General features: G+C 43.5%; 1 protein-coding gene across 2 annotated transcripts; it reads left to right on the top strand.

Annotated features, from left to right (window-relative positions):
• Positions 1-1348: 1348 nt before the first annotated feature.
• Positions 1349-22630, top strand: LOC115207441 (ras-related protein Rap-1A-like). 2 transcript variants are annotated; one of them, XM_029774514.1, is made up of 8 exons: positions 1349-1485; positions 6783-6871; positions 8849-8917; positions 9048-9104; positions 9306-9446; positions 19994-20137; positions 20249-20372; positions 21792-22630. In XM_029774514.1, the coding sequence occupies exons 2-7, from the start codon at positions 6815-6817 to the stop codon at positions 20336-20338; spliced, it is 558 nt and encodes a 185-aa protein (XP_029630374.1). In that variant the 5' UTR covers positions 1349-1485; positions 6783-6814; the 3' UTR covers positions 20339-20372; positions 21792-22630. The 2 variants fall into 2 exon arrangements, with proteins under 2 accessions (XP_029630374.1, XP_029630375.1); XM_029774515.1 differs by having other exon boundaries at positions 20249-20380.
• Positions 22631-23159: the final 529 nt, after the last annotated feature.

The following is a 23159-nucleotide window of genomic DNA, read 5'->3' as shown; positions in this document are numbered from 1 at the left end:
CTGAATCCATGATATGGCAGAGGTTGAAAAGCCATAACACATACTGTACGTTTTTTCAATAACAGGTTATGGTCAATAATATCAAAGGCTGCACTGAAATCTAACAGTACAGCTCCCAAAATCTTCTTAATATCAATTTATTCCAACCAATCATCAGCCATTTGTGTCAGTGCAGTACATGTTGAGTGCCCTTTCTTTGTTAGCAACCCTGAAAGTCTGTTGTTAATTTGTTTACAGTGAAATGGTATTGTATCTGGTCAAACAAAGGTAAAGGGTGCTTTACCATTCTTAGGTAGCAGAATGACTTTTGCTTCCCTCCAGGACTCAGATTAAAGATATGACAAATAGGAGTGGCAATATAGTCCGCTATCATCTAGCTTTTCATCTAAGTTTTCAATACCAGGTGGTGGCCACCCTCACCATACCACTTGATCTTATGTAACCTCAGTATGTATTTTTTACACCATTTGCTTTGGTGTTGTGTTGCTTATGTTATTCAAGAGACTGCTATCTCAGCCTGGAGAACTCTCAAGGCATAAAACCATAAAACCTAAAACATGTCACCCTCTAGAGGGCAGTATACACTAGATATCCTGAAAGAGTTGCCCATGTCTCACAGTTTTCTTTTCAGTGAACATTGACTGCCAGGGGTTGTTGGAGACTAACTCATGTGAGCATTTTTCTTCCTTCATTTACACAAAACACAAACCTGTCCTCAGCTACAGGAAATCTGAAATGGGGTTCTGTAAAGGCAATGCAGCCCAATAACAGTTGGAAAAAAATGTTTCTGTTCTTGGAGGAGCATTATGGAAAGTTGTCAGTCACCGTTGTCACATGCCATCTCCATTCTCTCAAAAACGTTTAACATGCATCTGCACACAATGTGTGGGTGTGCCTCTTGCACCAATTTGACTCTATTGTCAATGTTCAAAACGAGCTTGGTTCACACAGTCAGTTACATAGGTGCGGTGACCCAGTCTGTGAGGAGGAAGTCAAAGGAGGGTCAATTAACAGAGATGGTTTGATAATAAGGTTGACATATTTGCTTAAATGCTTTTTGCCGAGTTTACTGATTGGGTTTGCCAGGGACTGTCATGGGCCAAGGGGCCATGTTGATTATAAAAAAAGATACGTTTTTGTTCCTTATATGGCACATACACTGCTACCACAAACGGAACACGTGCAACATTTCACATTTCCATTATAAGAAAACCGAGAAATAGATAGGAATGACGTCTCCTGCGCACCAGGGCCGGACCGGGGATATCAGAGACGCAAAAGGAAGCGAGACATCCCACTTTCTCATTTATTGTTTCAATGGAAGTCAATGACAGCAAGTACACGTTGGTTTCTATGGAAGAGACACCCCTTTAAGTAGACAGGAACTGACACATTTTTTTCCTATGGTAAATGGCCTGAGTGAGCCATCTTCATTTATCCAACGTCTTTGGATATACACAGACTGGCGGAGTGGAGCGAGAAACGGTGAGAGTAAAAAGGCTTACTTTATTTGGCCGTAAAAAAGCCACCTGCGTAAAAAATGTCGGTGCAACAATTTTATGTAAGTTAGAAAGAAAAACATGACACATTGTCAGTGAATATGCTGCATTTAGCTACTGAGATGAGGAATTTAAACGCCCACTAGAAGCTGTATGCAGTGCACTCCCATTTTAGTCAAGGCCAGGCGGAAGGGCAGGTAGCTAACAGTCAGTAGCTAGCTAACTATAGGGTTGTGGAAAACATATGTTACTAGATAAGATACATTACACGTTTGTTAGCTATTTAAAATATAATAACTTTATCCAAAGATGTGTACTATATTTTGTATTGTGTACAGAGGCACAGGAATGCAGGGAGCTACAGTTAGCTACGTTAACTCGTGAAGCGTCGACCAGTCATCATTCGCCTGCTAGTTTGCTAACTATTAGCGTACTAGCAAGCTATTACTAAGCTAGTTAGGTAACATTAGCTGGCATTTGTATTTTGAATTCGTTTTAGACCTACTTGAAGGCTACGATACAAGTGTGCTTGCTAGTTACCGTATGTATAGCTAACGTTCGTTATGTATTAATTTGAGTTAATCAAGTTTATTCTAAATAGTTAGCTACCGTTAGTTTGACTTGCGAACAGTTGACGCTAGCTAGAGAAATTACCTTGTTAGTTGTTGATTGTTAGTCTGTAGTACTTGACTTGTTAGTTATCTGTTTGTCCGCTCATGGGATGTTAACTGACCACGGTGCAAGAGGCCAGATCATAGCATCATAACAATTATGTTTAGGTTGACATGTGGATGTCTGTTGGTTCTCCTGATGTAGCCAAGATACTCGCTGCTGTAAAACAGCTAGATGTGTGTCACTGGAAGGGATTACAGTAGGGAAGTTAATGAATGGGCTGCTGCACGGTCCCTTTGGAAAACTCTTTCTAGAGCGCATTATTTCAACATCTCTAAATGGTTAAACTAGGGAGAAATGTGTAAATATTGAATAAATCTGTACGTTTACTTGATTTACTATCATGTTAAGTACAGATTAATTAGAAAATAATTCAATGTATAGGCTACTTTTACTCCGCTAACCCGGACGACCCTGGGCCAATTGTGCGCAGCCCTATGGGACTCACGGTCACGGCCGGTTGTGACACAGCCTGGGATCGATCCTGGGTCTGTAGTGACGCCTCAAGCACTGCGATGCTATGCCTTAGACCGCTACGCCACTCGGGAGGCCGGAGATGTGATAGTTTTAACAGGACATACAACCTCATCTCCCCCTCTCAAACAATTGATTTCAACTTGATAATCGATGAGTGAATGACAAGAGTGTTGCATTTCTCTCTCAGTTTTGAGGATCTCTGTATCTAAATGTAGCTGACTGTGTTCTACAGGTTGTCCTCTAACCAGTGATGTACAAATATGTCAAATTTCCATGTGGTTTTTGAGTTGTGGTAGTTTCAACTGGCAGTTTCACTCAGTCAGTGATTGCATCAGCAGTTTGCTTAGACCCTCTGACTCAACTCACAACGTTTACTTCCAACAGTTGTTGCAGATTTGGTTTAAATTCAATTAATGACTTGCTGTGAGCCAGAAGATAGTCACCACATTAGAATGTAGCCGAGACGACAGAGAAGGACATCTGGGCTAACGCTTCAGACAAATGTTTCAATGTTAATTTATGCTAATCCCATTTTTCACAGGATTACCATGGGACTCTTCTCTTGTCAAAAACAAAGTGCCAGTATGGAATTGTGCAAATAAAAACTAGCTCATAATAGGATAAATTCTCTGCTCATCTAACCTTGTGATTTTTGTCTCTCTGGCTGCTGCTGACTGTGGGGTATTTTTCTGTAATTTCCTGACATCTTAGTAGGGGGATTTCAGGGTGAAGTTGTTTGAATGAGTAATAATGGAAGACGTGACCTTATCGTGGCAATTTGAATAATATCAGTTTGTAGATTTTGCCCATTCTTTAGCACCATTAATTCCTGAACCACAAGTGGTTGACCATAATTCTTCTGACTCCAACTGTATTCAGTGCTACCTTTGCTAGCAGAGGGTAAGAGGGGAGTGTAATGAACAGATACTTGCTATGTAAGTGCAAAGTGGTGCCTCAAATTATAGGAGTGTGGTTTCTGCTGGTCTGGAGAGAAAGAGGAACCTGCCAGTCAGTGTGCTGCTGAGTCAGGCGCAGTGACAGCTTCACTCTCATTGTCACTGGATTACCAGCGACATCATAGGAAATCCCCCCCACTCCAAATAGCCTGCTGAAGTCTAGGCTAAATGTCAGAGTACCTATCTACTACTACAGTGTGGCTATTAATGAAATTTGGATTGTGTCCACCAATAATCTGTATACTGTTTTGACTAATTTGTGACATGGCTAAGACATTGTCTGTGCAACTCGTCTTCCCAGTTTAAGCCTTACATGGAGACGTACCTCTGTCCATAGAGTGAGTTATATGTTGGTGATGTCATGGTTTCAGCATGTTTGTGGTGTGTGGCTCACTCTCCTTATTTCTTAGTTACTGTGAGGGGAAAGACTGTTAAGCAGTGGAAGCTGCTGAGGGGATGACGGCTCATAATGATGTCTGGAACAGCGTGAATGGCATGGAGGCCATGTGTTTGATGTATTTGATACCATTCCACCTATTCCGCTCCAGTCATTACCACCAGTCAGTTCTCCCTAATTAAGGTGCCACCAACCACCTGTGATCTTTAGGCTATTTGTTTTGTGATGAGCGATTATATTGAGGACGAGTAGAGAGTGAGAGATTGAGGTTGTTAAATAGATGTCCTTACATGGCCTGCAGTGCACGTGTATGCAGTTGAGGGACTTCAGTAGGTCGTCCCAGTATGGAAGCTGGGAGTGGAGTCAGTAGGTCGTCCCAGTATGGAAGCTGGGAGTGGAGTCAGTAGGTCGTCCCAGTATGGAAGCTGGGAGTGGAGTCAGTAGGTCGTCCCAGTATGGAAGCTGGGAGTGGAGTCAGTAGGTCGTCCCAGTATGGAAGCTGGGAGTGGAGTCAGTAGGTCGTCCCAGTATGGAAGCTGGGAGTGGAGTCAGTAGGTCGTCCCAGTATGGAAGCTGGGAGTGGAGTCAGTAGGTCGTCCCAGTATGGAAGCTGGGAGTGGAGTCAGTAGGTCGTCCCAGTATGGAAGCTGGGAGTGGAGTCAGTAGGTCGTCCCAGTATGGAAGCTGGGAGTGGAGTCAGTAGGTCGTCCCAGTATGAAAGCTGGGAGTGCAGTCAGTAGGTCGTCCCAGTATGAAAGCTGGGAGTGCAGTCAGTAGGTCGTCCCAGTATGAAAGCTGGGAGTGGAGTCAGTAGGTCGTCCCAGTATGGAAGCTGGGAGTGGAGTCAGTAGGTCGTCCCAGTATGAAAGCTGGGAGTGGAGTCAGTAGGTCGTCCCAGTATGAAAGCTGGGAGTGGAGTCAGTAGGTCGTCCCAGTATGAAAGCTGGGAGTGGAGTCAGTAGGTCGTCCCAGTATGAAAGCTGGGAGTGCAGTCAGTAGGTCGTCCCAGTATGAAAGCTGGGAGCGCAGTCAGTAGGTCGTCCCAGTATGAAAGCTGGGAGTGCAGTCAGTAGGTCGTCCCAGTATGAAAGCTGGGAGTGCAGTCAGTAGGTCGTCCCAGTATGAAAGCTGGGAGTGGAGTCAGTAGGTCGTCCCAGTATGAAAGCTGGGAGTGGAGTCAGTAGGTCGTCCCAGTATGAAAGCTGGGAGTGCAGTCAGTAGGTCGTCCCAGTATGAAAGCTGGGAGTGGAGTCAGTAGGTCGTCCCAGTATGAAAGCTGGGAGTGGAGTCAGTAGGTCGTCCCAGTATGAAAGCTGGGAGTGGAGTCAGGAAGCATCAGTACTGGAGCAGACTTTCTTATGATTATCTATGCATAGTGACTTTACCCCTACCTACATGTACATATTACCTCGACTAACCTTTACCCCCGCACATTGACTCGGTACCGGTACCCCCAGTATATAGCCTCATTATTGTTGTTTTTTTACTGTAATTTATTTAGTTTATATTTTCTTAACACTTGTTTTTCTTAACTGCATTGTTGGTTAAGGGCATGTAAGCATTTCACGTTAAGGTCTACACCTGTTGTATTCGGCGCATGTGACGAATGAAATTTTATTCGATTTGGTCACATCTATTTGAAAGTAGGCCTAGTGTTAGTTGACAGTTTTTCACACGTCATTTGAACTGAAAAGTGTATTACGCTACCAGTGACATTAAATCCACATCTTCAGCATGCCTCAGCGATAATAATCCTAATAGCTAAGTCTCTGTCCCCCTCTGCTTTTATAAGGATTACAGTTTTCGCATGGCTCATGAGGACTACAATGTGTGGAACAGAAACTCCACTGACGGGTAGACTGTTTCTTCTGAGCGTAGGTGTGTGCGCTTTCCCTTGCTCCCCCCCCCCCCCCCAAAGAACGTACCTCCTGTAGGGTGAGGAGGATTTAGTATATCCTTAAATGATTGGTTGCATATCCAATGAGACGGGTGCTGAAGGTCAAGGAGCTCCCCTCCCCTCAGTGTTTAGTCCTAGAGGGCTTGTGCTGTCAAAAGAAACCACGAGGAGCAACCCAGATGGGTGGTGTTGTGCTTCTACATTGACAATAATAAAGTATTCATTTATTATTATCATCTTGCGCACACAAGGCCCAACCGAAACTTAACTTTCGCTTTTAACCCAACCCCTCTGAATTGGAGAGGTGCAGGGGCTGTCACGTTGGATGCCCGGGGAGCTGCTGTTGTGGGCGGTTAAGTGCCTTGCTAAAGGGCAGAACTAAAGATTTTTCACCTTGTTAGCTCGGGATTCAAACTAGCAGCCTTTCAGTTAATGGCCCAACGCTCTAACTGCTAGGCTATCTGCCAACAGATTTTGCCAGCTAGCCTCTTCGCTTTACTTTAGCAGAAATATAGGCCTGCATATAGACCCAGTTGTCAAGCCCATGTGACGTACGGCAATGGATTTCAGTTACTGTATTCATAAACTGAATCTTACGGGGTGTGCTGCCTGCATGCATAACGGCCAGATGGTTGTGTCATAGGAGCAGGCGGCCTAAAACCCAAGCATCTCCATTCACACCCACAGCTGGTTTGTGTTAGCTAAAGGGTGGGGTCATCTGGGGTCATATACTCCTCACCACCTCCGCCCTGGAGCTCCACTAATGGATGTTCCCATTGTTATGTTGCTACTTGTCCCAACCATACTAAAACCAACGCCTACGATCTTACTGGGGAAAACTCTGTTTTACAATACTTTTCTGTCTTTTTCTCTTGTCTGTGCAGACTGTTGGGCTGTCCCGTGAAGAGATCCCGCCATGCGTGAATACAAGCTAGTGGTGCTAGGCTCGGGAGGCGTGGGCAAGTCCGCTCTGGTGAGTATTTTACTCTGGCCCCGACCACTCTGTTCCTGCTACTGTTGCCGCGATACAACGATACCAGATTTTCCTTGGTAAAAAAGAAAGCATAAAGCAGACTTAACTCTATGGTCTTTTGAAAACCCACTGTGTGCTATAGCTAAACAGATGTGAGTCTGGGTGACAGCATAAAGCTGTCTGCTTAGTGCTCAGTCCAGCTGTCTGTTTTTTATTTGTGTACCAACTAGCACAACTAGCTCCCAAGTGGCGCAGAGGTCTAAGGCACTGCATCTCAGTGCAAGAGGCGTCACTACAGTCCTTGGTTCTAATCCAGGCTGTACCACATCCGGCCGTGATTGGGAGTCCCATAGGGCGGCGCACAATTGGCCCAGCGTCGTCCGGGTTTGGCCGGGGTCAGGCCGTCATTGTAAATAAGAATTTGTTCTTAACCTCTCTGGGGTATGTGGCACGCTAACAACACATATCTCATAATTCAAATTTCTCAAACATACTATTATATCCCATTTTAAAGATGCACTTCTCGTTAATCCAACCACATTGTCCGATTTCAAAAAGGCTTTACGGCGAAAGCATAACATTAGATTATGTTAGGACAGCACTTAAACAAGAAAAACCACACAGCCATTTTCCAAGCAAGGAGAGGTGTCACAAAAACCAGAAATACAGCTAAAATTAATCACTAACCTTTGATCTTCATCAGATGGCACTCATAGGACTTCATGTTACACAATAAATGTATGTTTTGCTCGATAAAGTTCATATTTATATCCAAAAAACCCATTATACATTGGTGTGTAATGTTCAGAAATGTTTTGCCTCCCAAAACTTCCGGTGAATGAGCACATCAATTTACAGAAATACTCATCATAAACGTTGATAAAATATTCAACAGTTATTTAAAGAATTATATATATATACACTTCTCCTTAATGCAACCGCTGTGTCAGATTTCAAAAAAGCTTTACGGCGAAAGCAAATTTCAATAATCTGAGTACAGCGTTCAGACACGAAACCAAACCCGCCATTTTGTGGAGTCAACAAAACTCCGAAATAATATTATAAATATTCACTTACCTTTGATGATCTTCATCAGAATGCACTCCCAGGTATCCCAGGTCCACAATCAATGTTTGTTTTTGTTCGATAAAGTCCATTTATGTCCAAATACCTGTTCATGCGTTCAGTCCACTACTCCAAATGCAGGAAGCGCACGAAAATGTCACGACGAAAAGTCAAAAAAAGTTATATTTACGTTTGTAGAAATATGTCAAACGATGTATAGCATCAATCTTTAGGACGTTTTTAACATAAATCTTCAGTAATATTCCAACCGGACAATTCCAATGTCTTCAGAAAAGAAAAGGAACACAGCTAACTCTCACGTGAGTGCGCGCCTCTGAGCTCATGTAACTTTCTCACTCATCAACTTCCAGGCCCTCTTGTTTGCTCCATATTCACAGTAGAAGCATGAAACAACGTTCTAAAGACTGTTGACATCTAGTGGAAACCTTAGGAAGTGCAAAATGAACCCTAAGTCACTGTATACTGGATAGGGAATCACTTAAACTACAAACCTCAGATTTCCACACTTCCTGGTTGGATTTTTCTCAGGTTTTTGCCTGCCATATGAGTTCTGTTATACTCACAGACATCATTCAAACAGTTTTAGAAACGTCAGTGTGTTTTCTATCCAGATCTACTAATAATATGCATATCCTACCTTCTGAGCCTGAGTAGCAGGCAGTTTAATTTGGGCACGCCTTTCATCCGGACGTCAAAATACTGCCCCCTACCCTAGAGAAGTTAACTGACTTGCCTGGTTAAATAAAGGTTAAATAAGTAAATAAAAGCACAAGCCAGGGTAATTCAAATCTAGGCCTGAAGATCCACAGCATCATGATTGCATATTCCTGCGCTAGTGATGGGTTGTGATTTGTTGATCTGACTTGTTGTGGCCCGTGTCCTCTCTTACAGACAGTCCAGTTTGTGCAGGGAATCTTTGTGGAAAAGTACGACCCAACAATAGAAGACTCCTACAGAAAGGTATGTGTCCCGTAAGGGAGGAAGGGCCAGGAATAAGCTGATTGCTAGCAGCTGGTCTGTGCGTCAAAAACATGTTGTGTTGTGCTTTCTCTGTACCTCCTCTAATATTGTATTTTCTTCTCCTCTGCAGCAAGTGGAAGTAGATGGACAGCAGTGCATGCTTGAAATCCTTGACACAGCCGGCACAGTAAGTTACTTTTTCTCAGTCTGTGTTTTTATTAATAATTTCTCAGAACTTCCAAGACTAGATAAAATTATCAGCAGCTGATAAATTAATTTATAGAAAGGCATCACTTATGGTGAAATGAAGAGGCTTTGAGAGGAGGCTAGAGACGTGTTGAACTATAAAGACAGGGCGGAGCTTATGGTGTGTCTGTCCGTCCTACAGGAGCAGTTCACTGCCATGAGAGATCTGTACATGAAGAACGGACAGGGTTTTGCGCTGGTATACTCCATCACAGCACAGTCCACGTTCAACGACCTGCAAGACCTGAGGGAACAGATCTTGAGAGTCAAGGACACAGAAGATGTGAGTATCTACAGGAGATGACGTAGCATATCACCCAGTGTTCCCCTTGGTTTATAACAAGTACCTAGCTTTATTCCTAATCAGGCCAGATGATCAGTAAAAACTCCTGCCGCTAGTTAAAACCAACCAGTATAGTTGCCACAGCACGATATACCATTTTCCCATGAACTAGTCTTTGCGGTGTAATCACAACTGAGCTCATACAGAAAGAATGAGAAAAGGAAATGTAATACAATTATTATTGCAACCCCTCCACATTAACCACAGTCCCATGTCTTGGTATTACCTCCTTGTGTTTGGAGTAGCATAGTGAGAGAACTGGCCTCAACAGATACTCTCTCAGGAGGAGGATGCCCTTTTTTGGTGATCTGTAGAATCCCTTTCCTCTCTTGCTCTCTCTTTTCCTCTCTCTCTTTCCTGTTCCCTCTCTCCCTCTGGGGGCGGGACTAAACTTTGTGTGTGCCAATAGGGTCCCTGGACTTTGTTGTGATTGACTCTTTTCATTGCCTTTTGCTCTTTGTTTCCCCCTGGCTTGCTGTTCTGTGTGGTCTGGCCCGAGGCTTTGTTTCCCCCCTGGCTTGCAGTACCTTGTGGTCTGGCCGGAGGCTTTGTTTCCCCCCTGGCTTGCTGTACCTTGTGGTTTGTCCCGAGGCTTTGTTTCCCCCCTGGCTTGCAGTACCTTGTGGTCTGGCCCGAGGCTTTGTTTCCCCCCTGGCTTGCTGTTTGTTCCGTGTGGTCTGGCCCGAGGCTTTGTTTCCCCCCTGGCTTGCTGTTCCGTGTGGTCTGGCCCGAGGCTTTGTTTCTCCCCTGGCTTGCTGTTCTGTGTGGTCTGGCCCGAGGCTTTGTTTCTCCCCTGACTTGCTGTTCTGTGTGGTCTGGCCCGAGGCTTTGTTTCCCCCCTGGCTTGCTGTACCTTGTGGTCTTGCCTGAGGAATTGTTTCCCCCCTGGCTTGCTGTTCCGTGTGGTCTGGCCCGAGGCTTTGTTTCCCCCCTGGCTTGCTGTTCTGTGTGGTCTGGCCCAAGGCTTTGTTTCCCCCCCTGGCTTGCTGTACCTTGTGGTCTGGCCCGAGGCTTTGTTTCCCCCCTGGCTTGCTGTACCTTGTGGTCTGGCCCGAGGCTTTGTTTCCCCCCTGGCTTGCTGTACCTTGTGGTCTGGCCCGAGGCTTTGTTTCCCCCCTGGCTTGCTGTACCTTGTGGTCTGGCCCGAGGCTTTGTTTCCCCCCTGGCTTGCTGTACCTTGTGGTCTGGCCTGAGGCTTTGTTTCCCCCCTGGCTTGCTATACCTTGTGGTCTGGCCCGAGGCTTTGTTTCCCCCCTGGCTTGCTGTTCCGTGTGGTCTGGCCCGAGGCTTTGTTTCCCCCCTGGCTTGCTGTTCCGTGTGGTCTGGCCCGAGGCTTTGTTTCCCCCCTGGCTTGCTGTTCCTTGTGGTCTGGCTTGAGGCTTTGTTTCCCCCCTGGCTTGAGGCTTTGTTTCCCCCCTGGCTTGCTGTTCCGTGTGGTCTGGCCTTGGGGGTGTGGTTCGATGTGGCAGTTACTGATGTTTGTCCCACATGAGACCATAGGAACAAAGCCAGTATGACTTCCTCAAACTAGTCAGAATGAATCCAACATAACTCAAGGAATCTGTAATAAATTGACATTTTTTACAAGGTTTTATTCACACAATTGTACATCTACCTAAGGTGTTTAGTGCAGTATTTATCAAGTAAAAAAAAATAATAATTCCAATCCGCTGGGCAGGGCCTGTTTTCTCTAAAGCGTCTTAAGACTAAGTTCATCGCTAGAATCTTCGCATCGTTAAATCTCCGAGATCTTTTTGGGAAACAGCATTATTAAAGAGCCACTGAGCCACTTAAAGAGCCACTTTCTAATATTGCTCATTAGGGAAAAAACTGATTTCAGTCTTGGTGTGTTTGCTGATCGATTCCCATTTGGATTGTCCTCCATATGACACTGTAGACGCGGAAGCCTAATTCACTTCCTCAAAATCCCCAGGATGAATCTAAGATGACTCAAGAAATCTGTAATTTTGACAAGGAAGTTTACTGTTTTAGTAGTGCAATTTTCTACCTAACTGAGGTGTTTGGTGCTGTGTTTCTCAAGTAAAAAAATGTGCGACATGTCTTATGTAAACAGTCGGAGCTGCTGGGCAGGTCTGCGCTCTCACAGCAGCTGTTTGCCCTATGTTAGTGGACAAATGGACATCGTCAAATCAAAACCCAACCTTCATTTACCCATTGTGACGCATGATGTTCCGAAGTTAGTTTTAGATGAGACTGGCTTTATGACCAATTGTCCTATTTACATTTTGTAGTCAACATTTACACAAATCGCTGTTTCTGACTTGTATCGATGCCACACAGGCCTTTTTTTAAAGGGATTTGTGTTTTTTAAAGGCAGCGTTTTTTAACGTTGCACTTGAAAACGCTCATAATCTAACACCTGCTTCAGACCACTCGTAGAATATCTAAGTTCTACAAGACACATGTGGCAGGGTCTACTGGAAATTACGGACTACAAAAAGAAATCCAACCCCGTCACGGACACCGACGTCACGCTTCCAGACAAACTAAACACCTTATTTGCCGCTTTGAGGATAATACTGTGCCACTGTCGCGGCCCGCTAACAAGGACCCCCCCCCCCCCCTTCTCCATGGTTGACGTGAGTAAAACATTTTAAACGTGTTAACCCTCGCAAGGCTGCTGGCCCAGCCGCGTCCTCAAAGACGACCTGACGCAATCGCCATCATACTGCCCTATCCCATCTGGATAAGAGGAATACCTATGTAAGAATGCTGTTCATTGTCTACAGCTCAGCATTCAACACCAATATACCCTTCAAGCTCATCATCAAGCTGGAGGCCCTGGGCCTCAACCCTGCCCTGTGCAATTGGGTCTTGGACTTTCTGACGGGCCACCCCAGGTGGTGAAGGTAGGAAACAACATCTCCACTTCGCTGACTCTCAACACTGGGGCCCCACAAGGGTGCGTGCTCAGCCCCCTCCTGTACTCCCTGTGGCCATGCACACCTCCAACTCAATCATCTACTGTTGTGTCGTCTACAAACTTGTAGGCTTGATTACCAACAACGACGAGACAGCATACAGGGAGGAGGTGAGAGCATTTGGAGTGTGGTGTCAGAAACAACCTCTCACACAACGTCAACAAAACAAAGGAGATGATCATGGACTTCAGGAAACAGCAGAGGGAGCACCCCCCCATCCACATCAAAGGGACAGCAGTGGAGAAAGTGGAAAGTTAAGTTCCTCGGCATACACATCACAGACAAACTGAAATGGTCCACTAACACAGACAGTGTGGTGAAGAAGGCGCAACAGCACCTCTTCAACCTCATGAGGCTGAAGAAATGTTGCTTGTCACCCAAAACCCTGACAAACTTTTACTGATGCACAATCGAGAGCATCCTGTCAGGCTGTATCACAGCCTGGTATGGCAACTGCACCGCCCTCAACCACAAGGCTCTCCAGAGGGTGGTGCGGTCTGCACAACGCATCACCGGGGGCCAACTACCTGCCCTCCATGACACCTACAGCACCTGATGTAGGACATCAACCACCCGAGCCACTGCCTGTTCACACCGCTACCATCCAGAAGGCGAGGTCAGTACAGGTGCATAAAAGCTGGGACAGAGACTGAAAAACAGCTATCACTAACTCAGAGAGGCTGCTGCCTACATTGAGAGCCAATCACTGGCCACTTTAATAAATGGATAACTCGACACTTTATACAATGCACTCTAAATAATGCCACTTTAATAATGTTTACATATCTTACATTACTCATATCACATGTACAGTACAAGTCGGAAGTTTACATACACCTTAGCCAACTACATTTAAACTCAGTTTTTCGCAATTCCTGACATTTAATCCTAGTAAAAATTCCCTGTCTTAGGTCAGTTAGGATCACCACTTTATTTTTATTTTGGCCTTCCCTGTGGCTCAGTTGGTAGAGCATGGTGTGTGCAATGCCAGGGTTGTGGGTTCGATTCCCACGGGGGGCCAATACAAAAAAATAAAAAATTTATGAAATGTATGCACTCACTACTGTAAGTCGCTCTGGATAAGAGCGTCTGCTAAATTACTAAAATTGAAATGTACATTTTAAGAGTGTGAAATGTCAGAATAATAGTAGAGATAATGACTTATTTCAGCTTTTATTTCTTTCATCACGTTCCCAGTGGGTCAGAAGTTTACATACACTCAGTTAGTATTTGGTAGCATTGCCTTTCAATTACTTAACTTGGGTCAAACGTTTCGGGTAGCCTTCCACAAGCTTCCCACAATAAGTTGGGTGAATTTTGGCCTATTGCTCCTGACAAGAGCTGGTGTAACTGAGTCAGGTTTGTAGGCCTCCTTGCTCGCACACGCTTTTTCAGTTCTGCCCACATATTTTCTATAGGATTGAGGTCAGGGCTTTGTGATGGCCACTCCAATACCTTGACTTTGTTGTCCTTAAGCTATTTTGCCACAACTCTGGAAGTATGCTTGGGGTCATTGTCCATTTGGAAGACCCATTTGCGACCAAGCTTTAACTTCCAGACTGATGTCTTGAGATGTTGCTTCAATATATCCACATAATTTCCCTACCTCATGATGCCATCTATTTTGTGAAGTGCACCAGTCCCTCCTGCAGCAAATCACCCCCACAACATGATGCTGCCACCCCCGTGCTTCACGGTTGGGATGGTGTTCTTTGGCTTGCAAGCATCCCCATTTTTCCTCCAAAGATAACGATGGTCATTATGGCCAAACAGTTCTATTTTTGTTTCATCAGACCAGAGTTGCAAACTGTAGTCTGGCTTTTTTTTATGGTGGTTTTGCAGCAGTGGCTTCATCCTTGCTGAGCGGCCTTTCAAGTTATGTCGATATAAGACTTGTTTTACTGTGGAGATATATATATATATATATATATATACTTTTGTACCGGTTTCCTCCAGCATCTTTACAAGGTCCTTTGCTGTTGTTCTGGGATTGATTTGCACTTTTCGCTCCACAGTACGTTCATCTCTAGGAGACAGAACACGTCTCCTTCCTGAGCGGTATGACAGCTGCGTGGTTTTTCTGAGGTCTTGGCTGATTTCTTTTGATTTTCCCATGATGTCAAGCAAAGAGGCACTGGGTTAGAAGGTAGGCCTTGAAATACATCCACAGGTATCCCCCCCCCCCCCAATTGACTCAAATGATGTCAATTAGCCTATCAGAAGCTTCTAAAGCCATGACATCATTTGCTGGAATTTTCCAAGCTGTTTAAAGGCACAGTCAACTTAGTGTATGTAAACTTCTGACCCAGTGGAATTGTGATAGTGAAATATAAATAATCTGTCTGTAAACAATTGTTGGAAAAATTACTTGTCATGCACAATGTAGATGTCCTAACCAACTTGCCAAAACTATAGTTTGTTAACAAGAAATTTGTGGTAGGTTGAAAAACGAGTTTTAATGACTGCAACCTAAGTGTATGTAAACTTCTGACTTCAACTGTATATACTGTATTTTATACCATCTGTTGCACCTTGCCTATGCCGCTCGGCCATTGCCCATCCATATACTTACATGTACATATTCTCATTCACCCGTTTAGATGTGTGTGTATTAGATAGTTGTTGGGGAATTGTTAGATTAAATGTTAGATATTTCTGCACTGTCGGAACTTGAAGCGCAAGCATTTCGCTACACTCGCATTAACATTGTTTATCCATCGCTATGACCTCCTATAACTTCAGAACGAAGTTGACTACAAAGTTGACTATTGGCCAGTCTGATATGGCTTTTTCTTTGCAACTCTGCCTAGAAGGCCAGCATCCCGGAGTCTCTTCTTCATTGTTGATGTTGAGACGGGTGTTTTGCGGGTACTATTTAATGAAGCTGCCAGTTGAGGACTTGTGAGGCCTGTTTCTCAAACTAGACACTCTAATGTACTTGTCCTCTTGCTCAGTTGTGCACCGGAGCCTCCAACTCTTTCTATTCTGGTTAGAGCAGTTTGCGTTGTTCTGTGACGGGAGTAGTACACAGCGTTGTACAGGATCTTCAGTTTCTTGGCAATTTCTCGCATGGAATAGCCTTCATTTCTCAGAACAAGAATAGACTGTGTTTCAGAAGAAAGGTCTTTGTTTCTGGCCATTTTGAGCCTGTAATTGAACCCACAAATGCTGATGCTCCAGATACTCAACTAGCCTAAAGGAGGCCAGTTATATTGCTTCTTTAATTAGCACAACAGTTTTCAGCTGTGCTAACATAATTGCAAAAATGTTTTCTAATGCTCAATTAGCCTTTTAAAATTCTAAACTTAGATTAGCTAACACAACATGCCATTGGAACACAGAAGTGATGGTTGCTGAAAGTGGGCCTGATAATGAGCCGTTTCTAGCTACAATAGTCATTTACAACATTAACAATGTCTACACTGTATTTCTGGTCAATTTGATGTTATTTTAATGGACAAATTTGCTTTTCTTTCAAAAACAAGCAAATCTGTAAGTGACCCCAAACTTTATCCTGAAAAACTTCCCAGTCATTAATGATTACAAGCATACGCATAACGTGATGCAGCCACCACTTTGCTTCAAAACATGGAGCGCGGTTCTCAGTAATGTGATATATTGGTTTGCCCCAAACAACACTTTGTATCAGGACAAAAAGTGAATTGCTTTGCCACATTTTTAGCAGTATTACTTTAGTGCCTTGTTGCAAACTGGATGTGTGTTTTGGAATATTTTGTACAGGCTTCCTGCTTTTCAATCTGTCAATTAGGTTAGTATTTTGTAGTAACTACAATGTTGATCCATCTTCAGTTTTCTCCTTTCACAGTCATTAAACTCTGTTTTAAAGTCACCTGTGCGGTTTCCTTCCTCTCCGGCAACTGACTTAGGAAGGGCACGTGTGTCTTTGTAGTGACTGGGTGTGTTGATACACCATCCAAAGTGTAATTAATAACTTCACCATGCTCAAAGGGATATTCAATGTCTGCTTTTTTTATTTACTCATCTACCAATAGGTGCCATTCTTTGTGAGGCATTGGAAAAACCTCCCTGGTCTTTGTGTTTGAATCTGTGTTTGAAATTCACTGCTCGACTAAGGGACCTTACAGATGTGTGTGGAGTAGAAGAGAAGGTAGTCATTTAAAAAATAATGTTAAACACTATTATTGCACACAGTGAGTCCATACACCTTATTATGTTACTTGTTAAGCACATTTTTACTCCTGAACTTATTTAGGCTTGCCATAATAAAGGGGTTGAATACTTATTTACTCAAGACATTTCAGCTTTTCATTTTTAATTCAATTGTAAAAGTTTTGAGAAACATTGTTCCGTGTTGACATTAATGAGTATTGTGTGTAGTTCCAGTGACGACGACGACAATCTCAATTTAATACATTTTTAAATTCCGTCTAACAAAACAAAATGTGTAAAAAGTTAAGGGGTGTGAATACTTTCTTAAGGCGCTGAATAAAAAGATGCTTCAAATGAAAACCGATACGACAGCATTAAAATATGAAAAGTTTACAGTATGCTATAGGTCAATTTTATTCTAATTGAAATATATTTCATGTTCAATAAATGTAGTTATATTTCGCTACTGTCTAATTTGTCATGTGTGCAATGACGTGCCAAATCGGTGACAAGGCAGATTTAGAATAAGCTGCCTCAATATTTGCAGCCATATTGGTGGTAATATATCCATCGTCAGTATTGTGAAGTTATTCTAAGGTAAGATTTGAATTGAGAAAGCTGATCCGAAAGAAGTGCTGTCTCTTTCCCCCGATCCTATCAGTATCGACACATGCTCCAACAACGCACATAGCGACAGTTCTCTCTGTGAGCTTTTGGGAAAAGCGTGTTACATCTTCGGACGTTGTAGGAAAGATGCATCATTAAAACCTTTGCAAGCCTAAGTTCCATCGGAAAACTGGGACCAAGTCTGTTTCACTGTCTAAGTGTTCTGTGGTAGGATTGGATAGAGTTGTGTATCCTGTGTTAGTGGGAAAGTGAGCATTGTTGCAATCAAAACCCAACCCTCAAGTAAGTCTCACTTACAAACCTCTGTTTTGGACGAGACTGACTTTATGACCAAAATTCTCCTATTTACACTTTGTAGTCAATTTGACTTTTTTGGGGGGGAAACCGCAATAAATGTTTGACTAATATCAATGCCTCACAGGCCGTTCTATCAGATAAGTTGTTAATTGCTTTCAGTTGCATTTAAAGCTTTTTTTAAGACTCTTTAATCCTTCATTGCCACTTGCAGGAATGCATGACCAACGGAAATGCTTTCTGTTTTTTTTTCTTTTTTTCGCTCTCTCTCTCTCGATGGATTCTTGGTTGAGTTTGTGCATAGTGAGTCCAGTGCTGCTCCAAGTGCTTGATGGGAATGCCACACACCATTTACTACCACAGGGTTGGAGAATGTGGAGACACTGAGGGCTCATGGTCTATGCCGACTCGATTACAGACACTTTGTCCACAGAGAAGACACAAGCTACAAAACAGAACACAGCAAGGCTCTGAAATAGGTGCTTAGATGTCCCACTATAATAAGCTTTGAGGAGTCTTGGTAGGATTTGTTAAAGGCTAAATGTGATACAATGTAACCATACGATTTATCAAAATGCAATTGCAAGTGTTTTAATCAGTAGATAATTGACCAGTGCAAACCTGGCCACTACAATGAACCTGGACACCACAGGCCATTTCCTAACATTTAAACCAGTCTCATAAGGTGGTGAATGACGTGATGGGACCAGTGAAGGCTCTTCTCTCATTTGTATTTCCTTTGGTCACAATACTTACTTATGTAAGAGATCTTGTGACTCCTGCTGTCTAAGCCCTCGTCTGTTCAGCTGGAGTAGTAGGCTAATACCTGACTTGTGATTTCTCCATGTGTACGTCTCAGTGTGGGTCTTGGACAAGGCCAGCTTAACGTGCCTGTCTCCATGCTGCTGACTGGGGACATTCTTCAGCTACATTCCTCCCTCTCTGGCATTTGCTAGCCTGGAAATGCGTACCTTAGGCTCCACTCGGACTCTAGGGAAACCGTCGCTCAACAGCCCAGTCTGAGGGTTTGTTTGGATTTGAAACTTCAGCGCTACCTCTATGGAGCAAGTCCAAACATCTGCTTCCTGTCCTCTGGCCTACAGCCCTGTGGGAGAGGGCACTTTATACCACCCTGAGAAAGGGTGAAGTTGCCCCCAAATGCTGTTCTTGCATTTCTGCAACAACTGCTCCTCTAATGCTTAAAGTTAGGATCTGAGAACGAAAAACTGAACCTAGACCTATGCTTATATATAGCAACTTCTACGCAGAGCTGCTTCTTCTAGTAGAGGTGTGAAGTTTTAAACGAAATTGGGATTCTTAATGTTAAGAAAAACCCCTAACCAATTATATTTCAATTTTTTTACGTAGATGCAGAAAGTAAACAGTGGGTCAGTTTCCGAAACAACTAAGAGCGTTAAAGTGCGAGGCTCAACTTCTCCACTGTTTTGGTGCCCTGGCTACCATGCTGTGAACAGCATGAAGCAAACCTGTACACATGCGCAGATACTGTGTGTGACTGGGTGACAGCCAAGTGTTGCATCTCCCTCATCTCAGTATCCTAGACTGTTCATTGATGACAGCCCCAGCTTTACTGAAGTTGCGAGACATTCCAAGCCAAGGAATTGCGAGGTACAGCCTTTGATTGCTGATAGGCCTAGTGCACGGTTCTTTCTGTCTGTCTGCCTGCCTGGTGGCTGACCTGCCTATACTCTCCCCCTCTCTGTTCCTCGCTAGCTCGCTATGAAAGATGCAAGTGTTTAGGTGCCGTACTTCAAAGAACATAATCAGTCTCTTCATTCCAAAAATACTGAATATTAGGAGTCATCTTGACACGAATGGGAGTCGACACCGGGAGTCGACGTGCAAGGATTCGAGGAATCCATTATTTTGGAATTGACTCTCCTCTACTACGTCATCGTCATTAGCAGTTGGGAAAATGGCAGAGAAAGGCAAGCGACAGCAGTGAAGTCCTGTATGGCAACACTTTGAGAAGTTAAATGAGAAGGAAATGGCAACTTTGTGAGGTGAAAATGAGGTACAGTAATGATAGTACAGGTGCAATGCTTCACCATCTGAAAAGGACGCACCGTGAGACCCAAACCGTTATATATATATACATACATACACACACACACACACACACACACACACACACACACACACACACACACACACACACACAGCCTGCCATGGTATCATTCTATGCAGCAGCTGGAGCATGGAATGCAATGTAAACACAGAGAAGCAGGCAGGAAGCTGATTTCTATCCTGCGTGGGTGGGGTTGTCATAGTTTCCGCTTTTACCTACCTCCCTAGACAGCCAGAACAAACTGTCAGGATGTGTCTGAAAGAGACTCTTTCTCACACACACAGACACACACAGACACACACATCCATGTGTTTTTCATCTGGTCCCAGTGAAATGCTTTAGTAACATTTTGATGTTATCCCGTTCTCTTGTCTCTGTCTCATCCCTGTTCTCTCCTCTCCCAGGTGCCTATGATCCTGGTGGGTAATAAGTGTGATCTGGAGGATGAGCGGGTGGTGGGCAAGGAGCAGGGTCAGAACCTGGCCAGACAGTGGAACCACTGTGCCTTTTTAGAGTCCTCCGCAAAGTCAAAGATCAACGTCCTCGACGTGAGTACTTATAATCAAATTGCTGACCGATGATGCTAAAGGACTGGATTTATATGGCTAGATTGGGCTTTTTAATGTGTCAAAGCACTAAACAATGGTATTGCCCTGCAGATCTTCTACGACTTGGTCAGACAGATAAATAGTAAAACACCTGTGGAAAAGAAGAAGGCGAAAAAGAAATCAAACTGTGTCCTGCTCTAAAGGTCCCCTCCACCCTGCAGCAGCTCTGAGCCAGGTGAGTAGGTAACTAACACGCTCCTCTAATACCCTGACTGGTACGCCTCCGGCCTTGCTGCAGAGCACAAACCCCTTCTCAACTCACGATACGGACACACAGTTTGGGATTTGTTTGATCAGTAGTTTATACACGCTTTATTATTACAACTCTGGCAGTACATTGTCTTGTCATTGATGGAGTTGATATGGCCTGAGAGCATTCATGGAGAGTTGACTGCTTCCTGTCATTAGAGCTGGAAGGAAACGGCTACATCTGCTGGTAGCCTGGTGTGACTGTGTCCATATTGCTCAGTCTTTATCCAGTTTGTAGGGTAGTCGTCAAAGCAGAAAGGTCTGGGACTATGCTACAGTAACTGTAGACTGTGTTTCATTTGTTGTTCAGTCCCACAGTGAGGGGTCCCAGCCAGTCCAGCAGCCCCCAGGCAGTGTCTGTCCCCTCTGTCCTCGGCTGGCCACGCCGCCAAGAGCACTGGACTGGCACTAACGGGATTACAGACCCACTGTTCAGACTACAGGAGCTGCCAGGCTGGGGTAGAACAGCCGAGCTGGGAGGGCGGTGTCAGGCCCCGTAGCTCTCAGGCTGGTCTGAAAACAACCCCTACAGTTATCCATACCTACCCGTAGGTGTTTAAGTCTGAAGGAATTGGATTGGAGTGAGCAATATGGTAATGTCTCTGATGGGCTTGGGGAACATCTGCTGTATTTCCTGTTCCTCTCTGGTCCCTTCAGTTCTGAACGATTAGGGCAGTTGTCTCCATGTCCCTCTACTCACTAACACCTGGCCCAGCTTCTTTACCAAGCTTGCCTTGCCTCCACGCCTAATGGACTATATAGCCTCGTTATTGTTATTTCCTTTTTTATTTAGCAAATTTCTCGCTTTTTAACTCTGCATTGTTGGGAAAGGGCAGGCAACTAAGCATTTCACTGTAAAGTCTACACCTGTTGTGTTCGGGGCATGTAAAACTAGATTTGAATGAAAAGCAGAAATATGCACTGCACCAACTGGCCAGGAGAGGGCAGCACATCAAATCACATTTTATTGGTCACACACACTTAGCTGATTTTATTGCGGGTGTAGTGAAATGCTTGTGTTCCTAGCTTCAACAGTACTGTAGTATCTAACAATTCACAACAATACACACATCTTAAAGTAAAAGAATGGAATTAAGTATATAAATATTAGGATGAGCAATGTCGGAGTGGCATTGACAAAAATACAGTCGAATAGAATAAAGTATATACATATGAAATGAGTAAAGCAGTATTTAAACATTATTAAAGTGACTAGTGTTCCATTATTAAGGTGACCAGTATATAGGGCAGATAAATATCACTTGCTAGGTGATATAGTATAGGACATTTCCTTGAATGAAATCGAAAGTTTTATGTACTGCATTAATCCTCTCTCTGCCTATAGAATGCTGTAATGAAGAACTGTTGCCCAGATTGGACCGTGCCAGCATTCTGACAGCCCCGCCTCCCCCATCAGCCATAAACGGTGACGACACAAACAGACGCCTGCTGATTCGCTAGTATCAAGATATCAAGGCAGGACACAAGGAGAGAGAAGACTGGTGTCTATCTCACTCAGACTTCTCTGATCTGACATCAGTGAGCCCTGAAGGACAATCTTCATTTCCCACATGCTGAACCACCATAAACTCTCTGAAAGTCTCTGAAATGGAAATGTCAATGGTCTGGCCAACCGAGAGCCCCCTGCTCCTTTTTTGAGAGTTTAAAAACGATTACCTACGAAGGGAAAAAAATACTTCAGTATTTTACATCTTTGCAATATATCATATTTGAAGACATGGAAGTTGACTTTAGTTGTATGAGTATAAATATCTGCAGACAGCATGATCACATCTGGTATTAAGTGTAGTAAGAACTTTCAAGTGGAAGTAACAACTTTTTTTATAGCCGTACACCCATTTCCCCATGCCAGTCATGTCAATAGTGGACCATATGTATTTTGGTTTCGCTTAAGTCCATGGACTTTCTCTTCTGCAAATATCTCTGTGACTTAATTTTATACTCAGTCACTGGGATTTCATAGTTCCCGTAATATATTCTAATGCCATTTTTTGCATAATAATGTTTGAGAAAGGGTATTTTATAGAAGAAATATGGGGGGGAAGGATTAATTTCTGTCTCTTGAAGCTGAAATATATACTAAACCAACTTTAATAATGCTTCTTGTGTTTTTGTCAAATGATGTTCCAGCTTTTATGGATTATTAAATTTAGTACATTTTAATTATTTTGGTCATTGTATTTTGTGGATTTAACACATCTGACTTAAATCATACAGTGTCATGTAAAACCAACTCTATGATAATCATGGGGTTAAATCGGATGTGTACAAAAAGTGCAAATCCTGTGTCTGCAACAACCACCAGGGGGTACTGTGTGGGTGTAAAAGGGCTGCGCCATATTGGCCTGTAAGTGCATTCAGAAAAGTATTCACACCCCTTGACTTTTTCCACATTTAGTGTTACTGCCTGAATTTAAAATGGATTACATTTGAGGTTTTTTTTGTCACTGGGATTGTTTTTTGAAATGTTTACAAATGATTTAAAAATGAAAAGTTAGATTGTCTTGAGTCAATAAGTATTCAACCCATTTCTTATGGGATGCCTAAACATTTGCTTAACAAGTCACATAAGTTGCATGGACACACTGTGTGCAATAATATTGTTTTAAAGTGACATTTTTCAACTTCATATTCATCTTCAGCACCAGCCCAACATCATGTGAAAATGGCGTGTTTCTATGTTTGTAGTAAA

This window comes from Salmo trutta, chromosome 14, assembly GCF_901001165.1.
Source record: "Salmo trutta chromosome 14, fSalTru1.1, whole genome shotgun sequence".
Classification (NCBI taxonomy): Eukaryota; Metazoa; Chordata; class Actinopteri; order Salmoniformes; family Salmonidae; genus Salmo; species Salmo trutta.
Note: the sequence above shows the minus strand (reverse complement) of the source record. Positions and strands in the feature narration are given on the sequence as shown.

What these genes read in the sequence shown, in the direction of transcription:
- LOC115207441 (XM_029774514.1), top strand. Translation starts at nt 6,815, where the DNA reads ATGCGTGAATACAAGCTAGTGGTGCTAGGCTCGGGAGGCGTGGGCAAG. An exon ending in TAGAAGACTCCTACAGAAAG is followed by an intron (nt 8,918 to 9,047) that starts GTATGTGTCCCG and finishes TCTCCTCTGCAG; the next exon opens with CAAGTGGAAGTAGATGGACA. An exon ending in TCCTTGACACAGCCGGCACA is followed by an intron (nt 9,105 to 9,305) that starts GTAAGTTACTTT and finishes TCCGTCCTACAG; the next exon opens with GAGCAGTTCACTGCCATGAG.